Consider the following 14,024-nt stretch of genomic DNA (forward strand, 5'->3'; position numbering starts at 1 on the left):
GAGGGGGCGCCGGCTGCGGCAGTTGCAGCAGCTCCAGCAGCTGCGAGACAGTGGTGAGAAGGTGAGGCTGGGTGCATTAGGGTGCTGGCAGGGCTGGGTATGGGGTGGCCACCGTGTCTGGTGACCTGTCCTCGTGAGTATATGTAAGTGTTATTGTAGATAGCACTGTATGGCCCTTTGACCTCTGCTTTTCCTTTAATGTCACATCATGAGTAGGTTTCTAGATTTCTACAGTGGTTTTTCATCAAGTTGCGTTTTTTTAGTGGTTGGATCAATTAGTAGATGTCCATTAAGTGTTTGCTGTAGGTAAGGCACTCTTTTCAGGGTTGGGAGTCCTCGGTGGACAGGCACCCACAGTTAATTGCACACAGTGTGTTTAGTTCCGCCCAGGATCTGAACCTGGGTCTCCGATGTGGCTCCAGCATTGCGCAGTGGTAGAGCCCGGAGGCCACATTTTCCACCTTATACCTCCAGTAAGGACAGGGAGGCTTAAGAGAGGAGAGGCTGGAGTGAGCCCTAGGTGCCCACCATGTTGTGTAGAGTAGAGGTGGAAGGTACTGCAGAGGAGTCAGGGAAGCAATGGCCTTGGAGCAGGAAGAGCACCCCAAGAGTGAGACCCCACAGAAGCCAAGGAGGGCTTTTGAGGTGAGAGAGTGAGGGAATCTTCTTACACTACTGGGAAGCAAAGTCAAATTTGGCACAGTGAAGATTGTTCCAGTGATTCAGGGGGACCGAGAAGAAATGGGAGGGGAGGAAGTGAGGACAGCAGCTAGGGCAGGTGGGCATGCTCTGTTAATGGGCCAGGGAGCAAGTACTTGAGGTTTGAGGGGTTGTCAGGTGCCACTCAGGTGCTCTGCCTCTGTACAACAGCAGCCGCAGACAGCGTGTAAATAAATGTGCATGCCTGTGTTCCAGTAAATCTGTTCAGATAGATGACGGGCTGTAGCTTGCCCAGCCCTACTCCAAAGAGTATAGAAATGGGGCCATAGGCTAAAGGAGTTACTAATTGGGGGAGGTTTTTCCTCTTAAATGTTTAATTATTTGTTGTGTTCATATTTAAAAGTTACATCTAAGAATCCTAGAGTTGTATAGTTGGGAGGAGTTTAAGGGTTGTGTAGGCTAGCCGTTCTCAGCCTGGCTGAGAATCATTTAGAAAGTTTTTCAAAGGTACAGAAGCCATACCACACCGTCTACATGGAGAAAAGTTGAAAGAATGTTGCAACAAACACCTTGTCACAATTCTTTTTTTTCTCTTCTTACTTTTTTTCCCTGAATCCCTGAAAGTAAGTTGTAGATATCATGTCACTTTATCCTTAAGTTACTTAGCAGACATCTCTAAACAATAAGGACTTTAACCTACATAGCCACATTGCCCTAAAATTCTGTAAATGCTATAAAATAGCCAGTCTATGTAAGAATAGTTTTCTCCCAGTATGTCTTTAGTTTTTGTTTTGGTCAGTATCCAATCAAGTTTCACATCCTTGAAGGAGTGTTAATTTATTTTATTAATAGGATTTTTTAAAAATAAGATTCTAGAATGTGTTTGGTGCCAATAAAGGAGGAATTAATGATGGGAGAAGAGAAGGAAAGCTCTTGGCAGGCAGGGCTTGGACTTAAAAGTGCAGTGGAGGGTGGCCCCAAGAGAAGCCAGGTAGTCTCATTTATTTTAGGAGAGAAGGTGAGGGAGGCAGACAACCTATGCAGGTAATTTTGTTGGGCTGACATTAAGGGATCTCCTTTCTGATTGTTTATGTGTTTTCCCCTGAAGAGGTGGCAGGTGGGTACCTGTGGGAGGTTTGAGAAAAGGTGAGACATTGTTTTGGAGAGTGGAGGGTGAAGAATAGGCCTACTGGGCAGTGTTGACTGTTGGTGGGGATTAATGGCATTAGCAGTTCCTCATGGCCACGAATTTGAATGGGGTTTGGTCAGCATATCTATGGGTTTCTCTAACTGTATTCTGATGCTTAGTGTAGCCAGCTGAGGCCAATGGACCAGACCTTGGGATTAGTTAGGATTGGGTTTTTCTAAGGAGGAGGGGCCAGGCAGAAGGGATTCTATTGATATGCCACTGAATCCAGGCTGATCAATAGAGGGGCATAACACAAGGGAGTGATGGGCATGAAGAGGTGGGCTGGTATCTTGGTGTGATTGAAGAATTATCGGATTCAGGTTGAAAGAGTAAGGGAGACAGAAAGATAGCATGTAGGAAGCAGAGCAAATCCTTGGAATTGAGATTTTGAAGGGGAATGGCAATTGTCATAAGAGTACCCATGTGACCCTGGGAGGGAGTGGCCAGGGGAAGCACTGTGGAGGTGAGAGGGCAAGGAACCGCTGGGGTTGAGTTAGTGGATGGGACATTGTGAATGCAGAGGTCACCAGTAGGAAGACAGGAGCACACATGGGGAGGAAGACAGTCAGCTGAGTGCTGATGCCCTTTGTGTAAGGCGGCAGGCGAGTCTGGGAAGTGCCAGGACTAGGGGATACAGCAAGGGAGGTAGGCTGGGGACAAGAACCTCATGGGGCTTGCTTTCTCACTTTCCCTCTCTTTCTGTGTCTCTCTCTGGTCAAATAAAATGAATGAATAAATAAAATGAAATAATTCTTTAAAAAAAAGATTCCTTATGCAGCAAGTATTTATAAAGCATCCACCTTATGGCAGTGAGTGCAACATCCAAAGCACAGAAGTTACTGTCTTCAGGGAGCTTCCATTCTAATGTGAACAAACCAGAGTAAAATAACCATGTGGCATCAGGTAGTAGGGCCTCATAGGGGTCTGTCCTCACTGGGTAGAGAGAGGGAAAGTGAGAAGTCACCTACCAGGAAGGATGGCCATGCCGCAGTCCCTTTTCTTCCATTCTCCTCTTGTGATTTTGAGCAAGCACACGCTGGCATGATTTTCAAGTTATTAGGTCCAGGACTTGGAACTGTGGTCTATCATGTGCATGTGGCATTAACCACGATGCCATCTGCTGACCATTCTCCCCACCCAATTTTTTTTTTTTTGGAGAGATTTTCTGGCGCATGTGCTCGCCAGACAGACAGAGAGAGACATAGAGACAGAAAGCGAGAAATCACCCCCCAGGGGGGATGGTCATATCGCAATCCCTTCTCCTCCATTCTCCTCTCGGGATCTTGGGCACGCACGCACATGCGCCCGGTGTGAGTTTTAAGCCACTGGGTCCGGGATGCAAACCGTGGTCGACTACATGGGAGTCCAGCGACATAGCCATTACGCTAGGCACTGGTTCCCATCCCCACCCAATTCTTTAATTTCATGTTTCCATGAGCTTTTTTTTTTTTTTTAATTTTAGAAATTTTTGCTACAGGATGTGTGCACTTGTCAGAGACAGAAAGTGAAAAATAACCCCCTGGGGGGATGGCCACACCACAGTCCCTTGTTCATTCTCCTCTCAGGATCTTGGACATGTATGCACATGGACCTGGCCTGAGTTTTAAGCCTCCAGGTCTGGGACTTGAACCACAGTTGACTACTAGGAGTCCAGCAATGTAACCATTATGCCATCTGTTGGTCTCTCCATGAACTTTTTGAAATCCCCTCATATTTGGAAAAAATTGAAATTGAGTTTATACCTCAAACCTTACACAAAATTCACTTATAGGTGGATTAAGAGATTCAGAGTTGAAGTTTAACATTTCAGAACAAAATTAAGAAAATTAGATACATAATTTTGTAGTAGAATTTTATTTTTTGTTGTTTTTAGATAGATCTTGCTAAGTTGTAATCCTCTTGCTCCAACCTACTACAGGCCTACCACACTGTGTCCAGCTCTTTGGGTGGGCTGGGACTCAAACCTAGGCCTCCCATGTGGCCTCAGCCTGCTAAGCAGTAGCCTCCAGCGTGCACTAGTGGAGCTGGGTGGTGGTAGAGAATTTTTAAGATATAAGTAAATCATAAGCCATGACGAGAAAAAAACTGACATTTAATTACATGGAGATTAAGATCTCACTTTTTAAAAGAAGATGTTGGGGCCAGCAGGTGGTGTAGTGGTTAAGGCACTGGGCTCTCACATGGCTGACCACAGTTCAAGTCCTGTACCTGGTGGCTTTCTCTCACTTGCTGGTACTCTCTCTGGTGAGTGCATGTGCCCTATAGCAAACTAAAAAAAATTATAATAATTTTAAAATTAAATAAATCTTTTCTTTTTTTTTTTGAAGAGGTTTTTGCTATAGGGCGCGTGCGCTCGCCAGACAGACAGAGAGAGATAGAAAGTGAGAAATCACCCCCTAGGGGGGATGGCCACACCGCAATCCCCTCTTCTCCATTCTCCTCTCGGGATCTTGGGCACGCACGCACACGCGCCTGGTGTGAGTTTAAGCCACCAGGTCCGGGACTCGAACCACGGTCGACTACGTGGGAGTCCAGCAACATAGCCATTAGGCTAACTGCTGGTCCCAAAATTAAATAAATCTTAAAAAGAAATAATAGATATCATGGGGCCAGTTCTGTAGCCTGGTGGTCAAAGCAGTCAGATCCACATGGCTACATATGATTTGAGTCCCAGTCCTGGCAGCTTGAGAAACATGCCAGGTGCCCCAAATCCTTACAGAGTAGAAAAATGGAGCAGAAGGGATTGAGGTGTGACCATGCCCTGCTAGGGGGTGGTGATCCCCCCCTTCGGTGAGGGCATACTCTCTGACAAGTTAAAGATAAATAAATAAAAAGGAAAATATAAAAGGAGGCCCAGTCTTGATGGCATAGTAGGTGGCATATTGCTCTGCAGTTCTGAAAGCCACATGACTGACTGTGGGTTTGGATTCCTGGCCTGGTCATCCTGAAACATGCCAGATGTGTGTGTGCATGCTGGAGGGCTGAGTGCAAGAGATCGTGGCATGATGAAACTCTTTCTGTCTCTTGCATATACTATTAAAAAAATGTAAAAGGTAAAGAAATAAAGAATAAGAAGATTATGGTTCAGGTTCCTTTTGTACTAAAACTAAAGGAAAGGACCAGCAGATGGCTTAATAGTTATGTCACTGGACTCCCACACAGTCGACCATAATTCAAGTCCCAGACCTGGTGGCTTAAAACTGACGCTGGCCATCCCCCCCAGGGGGTTATTTTTCACTCCTCCTGAGAGGAGACCAGAGAAAGGATTGCAGTGTGGCTATGTCCCCTGGGGGGTGATTTCTCACTTTCTGTTTCTCTGTCTCTATAGTGAGCACATGTGCCCTAGAGCAAAAATCTCTCAAACTTTTTTTTTTTTTTTTTTACAACCGAGTGTTGAAGAATATATAGACAGTCCCCAATTTATGATGATTTGACTTCGGATCTTTTCACTTTACAATGGTGTAGCTGTTTTATTTATTTATTTTTAACTGATAATGATTTGGCATAAATAGTAAGGATTGTATTCCGTTTTTCACTTTTAGTGTGGTATTCAATAAATTATACGAAATAGGGGCCACCGAGTGGCCTGGTGGTTAAAGCGGTTGGATCCCACATGGCTGACATTATGGTTCGAGTCCCAGATCTGGCAGTTTGAAAAACAGACCAGACTCATGTGCATACCCAAAGTCCTGAGAGAATGGAGAAGAGATTGTGACATGGCCACTTCCCGCTTGGGGTAGGGGGGTTGCTTCCTCACTTTCTTTCTTTTTCTGTCTCTTTCATTCTCTTTCAGGCATGTACTCTTTAGTGAAAACAAAACAAAACAAAATTACATGAACTGTTCAACACTGTTGTAGAATAGGCTTATGCTGGATGGTTTTGCCCAACCCGAGGCAAATATACATAGGCTGAGCACGTTTAAGGTGGAGGCTGGGTAAGCCTAGGATGTTCAGTAAGCTGGGTGTATTAAATGTACTTCCACTTACTGTGCTCTCCACTTACAGTGAGATTTTCAGAACGTAACCCCACTGTATGCTGAGGAGTGTCTGTATAAAGAACAAAACAGAGAAATGGGCAAAAGTCGTGAGTAGAAGAGGAGGAATAAGTGGCCAGTAAAATACCCAGTGAGGTTCCACTTTGTTAGTGATCACAGAAAGGTGAGCTGAATCAGTGTTGTACCACATCACACCACACAACCCGACAGAACGTGTGCAAGTCCAGCAGTGTCGAGTGTAAAGATGCAGAGTGACCGGAACTCTGGTGCTGTTTGTGAGTCCAGTCAGACTGGGAAGACAGTGACACAGACCCGTAGAGTGAGGCCGTGTGTGCCAGGGCCTGCCCCACGTGTCCCATTCCTGAGCTTGTACCACACATGCACCAGGAAACAGGCATCAGAGTGCCTGTAGTTGCATTTGTTTTTCTTTTTTAAATTTTTTAAAGAATTATTTTATTTAACTTAATTTAATTTGACCAGGGGGTGGGGAGAAAGAGAGAGGGAGAGAAAGCAAGTCACCAGGTCTGGGACTTGAACTGCTGTTGGCCATGTGGGGGTCCAGCGCCCTTAACCACTATGCCGCCTGCTGGCCCCAACAGCTGTGTTATTTGTGATAACAGGAGAAGTCCATCCTCAGTGGGCTAGGTTAGATAGAAGTACATTCATATCATGTAATGTGGTTCTGTGAAAAGCAGATGAATGACAACCACTCACATCCAGATTAATGTAAAAAATTCGCCTAGCCATAGTACTGCAATCTGGCTGACTCTGATACTCTGTAGGCTCAGGCCACATGGAGGCCTGGGTTCAATTCCTGGCTGCCCTAAAAGCTGGGTGTGGCGACATGTGCCTGTAGTCGCAGCAATTTTGGAAGCTGAGGCAGGATGGCAATGTAGCAAGACTGTCTTTAAAAAGTACACACACTGAGACCAGCAGTTAGCGTAATGGCTGTGTCGCTGGACTCCCATGTAGTCGACCGTGGTTTGAGTCCTGGACCCAGCGGCTTAAACTCATGCCAGGTGCGTGTGTGTGCGTGCCCAAGATCCCAAGAGGAGAAGGGAGAAGGGATTGCTGTGTGGCCATCCCCCCTGGGGGGTGATTTCTTGCTTTCTGTCTCTCTGTCTCTCTCTCTCTGGCGAGTGCACGCGCCCTATAGCAAAAACCTCTCCAAAAAAAGAAAAAAAAAGTACACACACTCACACATACACACACATTTTAAGTAAATTATAGAACAATCACACAGTAAGATTCAGGTTTCTTAGCTTTTGAAAACTATGCAATATGAGGCTCACTGGTGGTGCCTCGTGTGCTGCTCTGCCATGCTAGAAGCCATGTGGAAGGTTGGAGGTTCGGTTCTTGGATTGACCTGTATGTGCCAGTGTACACGTGTGCTCTTGATACTGGCTTCTGACTGGGAAGGCCACAGAGAGGACCTCAGCATGAGACTCTGTGGAGGTTGCTTGTGTGTGTATGCGTGCGTGTGTGTGTGTTTATTCATCTCAGTAGTTAAGTAAATAGCTTTTTTTAAAAAAATATAGAACAAAATAGCTTATATTCAGGGCTTTGTCCTTTTGTGCTAAAACTAAAGGAAAGGAGTCGTGAGCACGGGTGTGGGGGTGGAGACACTCAGGGTCTGAAAGACTTAGTTCATTCATGTTTCAGCCCAAGTCTTGGATACTTGTGTTTGGTTGCGATTTTTAAAAACATGTATGTGTTAGGTAGTATCCGTTGTGATTATGAGGAAGTTCGTTTAAAAATAAATGTAGTAGGGCCAGCTGGTGGCATGGTGGTTAAGGTGGCAGGATCCCACATGCCAACTATGTGGTAGTGACTTGAAAAACATGCTGGGTGCATATGTGTGTGCCTGGAACTCTGAAGGGAGGAGAACCGAGAAGGGGCTGTGGTGTGACCATCCTCCCCAGGAGGTGCTTCCTCACTTTCCCTCTTTGTCTGTTTCTCTCCATCAAGCACCCTCTGACAAATTAAATAAATAAATAAAATAGATGTAATAAAATGAAGGCAGATTAGAGGTTATAGAAACATGGAAAATGATTATGGGTACTGGAGACAGTATGGGAAGAGGGGTGGGAGAAAAGGGAGTGGGGGGGAAATTAAGGGGAAAATAGAATGATAAGGTATTTATGGGACACAGAAATGGATTATTGTCTGCTGATGGTAACTTGTATAGTATCCTCAACTGGACTGGTGGGAAGTGTATTCATGTTGGGTAAATTCACTTTATAAGCTAAGTGAGGTATAGTGATTGAATGTATAAAAGGAAATAAATTTTAAAAAAGGAAGGCGGTAGATGTGATGTTTAGAAACTTCTCCAAGGCATTTGCTGTCATGGACTATGAGGGCATGGGAGGGTTTGCTAAAAGAGGAGAGGGGCCAGCAGGTGGCATGGTGGTTAAGTTGCTGGACTCTCACGTGGCTGACCGCAGTTCGAGTCCCTGGCAGCTTGAAAATCACACCACGTGCATGTGTGTGTGCCCCAAATCCCGAGAGCAGAATGGAGAAGGATTGCTATGTGATAATCCCACCAAGGGGGTGATTTCTTAACTTTCTCTTTTATGGTCTCTCTCCATCTGTCTCCCCTACAAGCTCACATGCCCTATGGCAAAAAAAAAAAAAAAGAAAAAAGAGGGGGAGATGCTGAATAGTCCTTGTGTGTGTGACGAGGCATCTGCCACGGGACAGGTGTGGGTATGGGCACCCCTGCAGTTGGCTCACTAGAATCAGTGCTAGAAGTACGTGGAAGTTCTCAAGGCACCTGCTTCCTTGGTGAAGCAGAAGGTGAGAAGCTGGACCATGTGGAGTCTGGCTGCCTGGGGCCCCAGGGAAGGGCTTCTGGGAGAAGTGTTGTCTGTACCGAGGCCCAAAGCAGGAGTTTGTTGGGTGAGGGAGGGCAGTAGGAAGGGGCCCTGGAAGGTATGTGTGAAACTGAAGAAATATGGAGGGGGTCTTTAAAAAGTTCACGGAAAATGTGTGTTATGAAACTATGTGTGGATTTTGATTTTTTTGCACCAAAATAAGCTCATACTTTGAGTGTTTAACATGAATTTTAGAAGTCTCCTTGTACTTGAGGGGCTGTGCAGAAGAGTTGGCATGGGCCTAGTCAAGAAAGGGCACATAGGATTTTGGATGTTAATTTAAAGATCAGTCAGGGGCCGCTGATGGGTTTGGATCAGATGTATGACCGAGTGAGATCACATACCCTGGGGAGTCAGGGAGGAGGGAGGGACCAATTGGGGGTCCAGGATGGGCTGTAGATGGGGCTTATCTTACATCACCAGGGAGGATCCGTAGGGCTCTGGGTTGCAATGGCATCACCCCAGAAACATCTGGGTTTGCCCACAGCTGCTCCCTCCCTCAGGTGGTAGAGATCGTGAAGAAGCTGGAGTCTCGCCATCGGGGCTGGGAGGAGGATGAAGACCCTGAGAGGAAGGGGGCCATCGTGTTCAATGCCACCTCGGAATTCTGCCGCACCCTGGGGGAGATCCCCACCTACGGACTGGCTGGCAACCGGGAGGAGCAGGAGGAGCTCATGGTGGGTCTTAGCAGGCTTGGCACTGCCCCAGCTAACTCTGCTCTGGCTGGGCCATGCTGGTCCTCAGGGCAAGCCTCAGTGCTCAAAGTGGGTGGGCTGGAGGCTGGGGCTGCCCAGGCTGACCCTGGTCTTCTGGCCCTAGGACTTTGAACGGGATGAGGAGCGCTCGGCCAACGGTGGCTCTGAGTCCGACGGGGAGGAGAACATTGGCTGGAGCACAGTTAACCTGGACGAAGAGAAACAGCAGCAGGACGTGAGGGCCGCACAACGGGCTGGGGGAGGGGTCCTGCCCCAGTAGCTGGGGGACACTGGACACTGCCTCTGAGCATCCCTTGCTCCTCTGTGGAATGGGCTCTGGCAGCCTCCTGGGGTCTTCTGAACATTCAGTGAGGCATGTCAGCAGGGCCTGGTGCCTGGTAGGGGTGACAGTGGGTCAGGGGCTGAGAAGAGCCCCAATGGCCTGCTCACCCCCAACTCCATGTGCCTGCAGTTCTCGGCCTCATCCACCACCATCCTGGACGAGGAGCCAATTGTGAACAGAGGGCTGGCGGCTGCCTTACTCCTCTGTCAGAACAAAGGTGAGGGGCCCTGGTGCTGTGGCAGGAGGGGGGCGGGGTGGGCATGGTTTCCTCTAGCCCCTTCTGCCAATGCGATGAAGCCCTGAGCCACTCCTCCCCTCCACCCAGATTCTGGGCACTCATCAGGTTGTCATATCTCCTCGGGATGGCATGGGGCGGGGTGGAGGTGCAGCGCGTGGAAACAGTCCTGGCTTTGGCACAGAGACCTCCGTTCAGGGTCTCAGCTCTGCTGTGTGCTTGGCAGGTAGCCCTTGGCAAGGGACTGAGTTCTCTGTCTTTTTTGTCTATAAAATGGCCTGGGGGCCATATGATGGCTGGTGGTAAAACAGTGTTCTGTGGCAGTCCCGCTTGGGGCCGTTCCCCATTCTCGTCTAGAGGCCTCCCTGAGTACTCTGGGCACGCGCTTGCCCCTGATGTGGTGCTGGCTGAGTGATGGGGATAGACTGTGGTGCCAGGACCGGGGGGGAGGTGCGGCCATTCACTGTTTTTTTCTGCCTTGCTTGTGGAAGGGAAAAATAAACTTTTTTTTTTTTTTTTTTAAATATTATTTAAGGGCATGTACACTCAGTAGAGAGAGGGAAAGTGAGAAATCACCCTCTGGGGGGATGGCCATGCCATAATCCCTTTTCTGTTCTCTTGGAATTTTGGGTATGCATGTATAATGCACCTGGTATATAAATGTTTTTGAAGCTGCCAGGTCTGGGACTCAAACTGCAGTTGGCCATGTGGGGTCCAGCTACCTTAACAACTATGCCACTGGCTGGCCCCAATAAATAAATTCTTAAAAAAGAAAAAAAAATGTTTCTAATGAAATACTAAACATTAAAAAAAAAAAGAGGAAAGGGCCTGCTGTCTACCCCCATGGCATGGTTGTGAGGGGACTGCAGTTTCCCCAATCTGATCCCTTTCTTGGGCTGTCCTGGAGCTCTGCCTGCCTGCGGGGGCTGGACAGCCTGGAGTCTCAACCCATCTGTCCCCAGGGCTGCTGGAAACCACCGTGCAGAAGGTTGCCCGGGTGAAGGCACCCAATAAGTCCCTACCCTCAGCTGTGTACTGCATTGAGGACAAGATGTAAGTGTGATGGGGTGTGTGGCAGGCTGGGGGCAAGGCCAGCTTGGAGCTTGCTGGGAACATAGGCAGGTGGTCGGCTGTAGCTCACACCAAGGCCCCCTCTATCTTGAACCAGGGCCATTGATGACAAGTACAGCCGGCGGGAGGAGTACCGTGGCTTCACCCAGGACTTCAAGGAAAAGGATGGCTACAAGCCCGATGTTAAGATAGAGTATGTGGATGAGACGGGTCGGAAACTCACACCCAAGGAGGTGAGCAGGGCCCTTTGCGGACAGGGCTGGGCCATCCTCTGGCTAGAGGGCTTGGTGAAGTGTGCAACCTCCATGCCTCAGTTTCTGTCTCTAGTGAACCTAGCAGACCCCTCACAGTCCTCCGGAGAGGGTCCGACAGGTGCCTGTGCCCACCTGCCCACCTGTGCCCACATCAGCCCCCTTCGTGGCTGTCTCTTTCCTTTTTATGATAGAGGGCAGCGTCCAGCCCAGCTCTAGCCATGGCCCTCACAGGCCCTGACTCCCCAGCACACGAGTGCTCTCCCTGACACACCACTAGGTGCACCCCTATCACGGGTCCGCCTCCAAGCCTGTCTCCTCCCCTCTGCCTGGGGCCCTAGAGAGTGCTAGATCTGTCCCATTTACCCCTCCCCCCCAGTCCTGGCACTTGGTTGGGTGAGTCCACACCCTCCCCCACACTGGTGTGAAGCACCTTGGGGGCACAGGTGGCCCTGGCCTCATCCTGGATCCCTGCTCATGCCCTGTGTCCCCAGGCTTTCCGGCAGCTGTCTCATCGTTTCCATGGGAAGGGCTCAGGCAAGATGAAGACGGAGCGGCGGATGAAGAAGCTGGATGAGGAGGCGGTGGGTGTCCTCAGGGTTGTGGGTGAATTCTGTACCTGCTGATGCTGGGAGTGATTGGTGGACTGGGGCCTGCCTCTGCTTGTCTGACTGGCCCCAACCTTGCAGCTCCTAAAGAAGATGAGCTCCAGTGACACACCCCTGGGCACTGTGGCTTTGCTCCAGGAAAAGCAGAAGGCCCAGAAGACTCCATACATCGTGCTCAGTGGCAGCGGCAAAAGCATGAACGCGTGAGTGGCTGGCGCGGGTGGGCTGGTGCTAGCCTCAAGAGCCCAGGTGTTGGGGGGTTAGGGAGGGCCTGTGTCCGCTTCTCTCCAGCCTCATGTCCTCTTCTCTCTGCAGGAACACCATCACCAAGTGAAGCCAGCCTTCTGGTCCTCTCTACAACTTTAATATTAAATAAAGTTCCCTCCTTATTTTTTCCTCCCTGGTCATGGCGCAGATTCCAGGGTTAGACCCGGGAGGAGGGGCAGGAGGTGCCCTCAGTCAAACTGGGTTCCACATTCAAGGTCAGCTGTGCGACCTCAGGCAAGTCACTATAGCTCTCTGAGCCTCAGTTTTGCCAGTTGTACAGTCAACAGCTCTGCTTCATAGGATGTTGTGTGAAGATTCGATGAGCTTATCCATTTATTCACTCAGTTATTCACCTGGAATTCAAAGGAGTGCAAGGTGGGCCAGAGCCCTGAATATTGTCTCTTAGAACCTGGCCTCTGCCATGTGAGACCCAGCCATCAACTGACATGAATAACCGAGCGAGATGAAGGCGGGAATCAGTCTAGATCCTCTAAGACAGTCCCCCTCCCAACCCGGAGCCTCAGCCAGCCATAGAGAAGCAGCAGCTCTGTATTTCCTCGCCTGCATCCCCCACCGCCACGCCCTCACCCCCGCCGATGCCTGATGACACAGGTCCTGGCTGTTGAGAGTTGGGCTCACCTCTATAGGCTTGGCCCTCTGATGAGAAGGGGAGGTGTTTTTAAGTCCCCCCGCCCCCCAGCCTCAGGGCTACTCTCCCCAGTCAGAGAGCCCAGCCTGGCAGGGCAGGACCTTGACTTTGCAGGGAAAAGGTGTCACCTGTCTGCTCCCTTGTGCTGCCGTGGTCTGTCAAGGAGAGGCTGGGATTTCCTTAGTGCCCACAGGGAGGGCTGAGCCTAGTGCCTCCTGGGAGGCTTGTCCCGGGCACAGTTACACCGAGAAAGGGGATTCCTTGGAGCTTGAAGGAGCTGCTTGGGGACACGCAAGAATCCTGAACTGCTGGGGCATGACAAGCGACTACCTCTGGAGTCAGAGAAAGCTGGCGCCCGCCCCCACGTACACCTAGATAGGGTCCTGATGATTCGTAAGTTCTAATATAAAAATAAATGAGACCAAAAAAACAAATGGAAGAAAATGAATGAAAAAATAATCTTGGGATGAGAAAAATGTAAGCAAGGGACAAAACCCAGTTGCCTTAAAATAAACTTGTTACTTGACCACCTCATTTCTGCATGGCAAAACCCACCAAGCAAAGTCATGACTTACCTGCCTCAATTTTGAATTCTGATTTTGATTTTTCACTTTGGCTGCGCCCCTGGTTTCCTCAGGAAGGCTGCTGCTGTGGCGTACTTAGTGTGTCTGCTGTGTTGTGCTCCCAAAGGTGTAGGTGGGCGGGCCCTGGTCCAGTGTCCAGGCTCATGCTTTGTCTGCAGGAAGTGGGCCCCTTAGGCTATGGCCACCACTGTCATAGCCAGAGAGGCAGGGCTTGGTCTGGAGCCAAGGTGTCAACCTGACCAGATTTGGTCCTGGAGATTTCACCTTAGTTACCAGGGGGAGCCGTGAGCCAGTGAACGGAAGGGACTTCCAAAGGTACTCTGACGGGCTTCAAGGTGGCATCATGTGCTGGTTTCTATGCCCTGTGGCTCTCGGTTCTCAGGTTGGGGACTTGTTCTCTGTCCTAATTGTTCCCTCGTGGTCCTGAGCACGAGGGTTTGGGCCCAGCCTTGCACATGAGCAGTTGGCAAGTCCACAGTCCCCCTGTCCCCGAGGTGCCTAGGAATGGCCATGCCTCCTCACAGTGTCCAAGGGTCAAGAACATTGTAGGGTGAACCCAGTGGTTCATTAACTGCTCCTGGGGATGGCTGTTTGCACATGGCTTC

The 14,024-nt window shown here is 49.3% G+C and overlaps 1 protein-coding gene across 1 annotated transcript in view; it reads left to right on the forward strand.

Moving 5' to 3' along the window:
- SART1 (spliceosome associated factor 1, recruiter of U4/U6.U5 tri-snRNP) overlaps positions 1 to 12,514 on the forward strand; it is a 20,986-nt gene extending 8,472 nt beyond the window's left edge. The window contains exons 13-21 of the mRNA XM_006149922.3: positions 4 to 61; positions 9,220 to 9,393; positions 9,536 to 9,646; positions 9,884 to 9,971; positions 10,952 to 11,042; positions 11,158 to 11,293; positions 11,806 to 11,895; positions 12,001 to 12,122; positions 12,235 to 12,514. Coding sequence (XP_006149984.1) covers positions 4 to 61; positions 9,220 to 9,393; positions 9,536 to 9,646; positions 9,884 to 9,971; positions 10,952 to 11,042; positions 11,158 to 11,293; positions 11,806 to 11,895; positions 12,001 to 12,122; positions 12,235 to 12,253 — 889 coding nt within the window. The 3' untranslated portion in view covers positions 12,254 to 12,514. The remainder of the gene's footprint in view (positions 1 to 3; positions 62 to 9,219; positions 9,394 to 9,535; positions 9,647 to 9,883; positions 9,972 to 10,951; positions 11,043 to 11,157; positions 11,294 to 11,805; positions 11,896 to 12,000; positions 12,123 to 12,234) is intronic.
- Positions 12,515 to 14,024: the final 1,510 nt, after the last annotated feature.

The sequence above is a fragment of the Tupaia chinensis genome, unplaced genomic scaffold (assembly GCF_000334495.1).
Source record: "Tupaia chinensis unplaced genomic scaffold, TupChi_1.0 Scaffold000273_1, whole genome shotgun sequence".
NCBI classification, from domain to species: domain Eukaryota; kingdom Metazoa; phylum Chordata; class Mammalia; order Scandentia; family Tupaiidae; genus Tupaia; species Tupaia belangeri.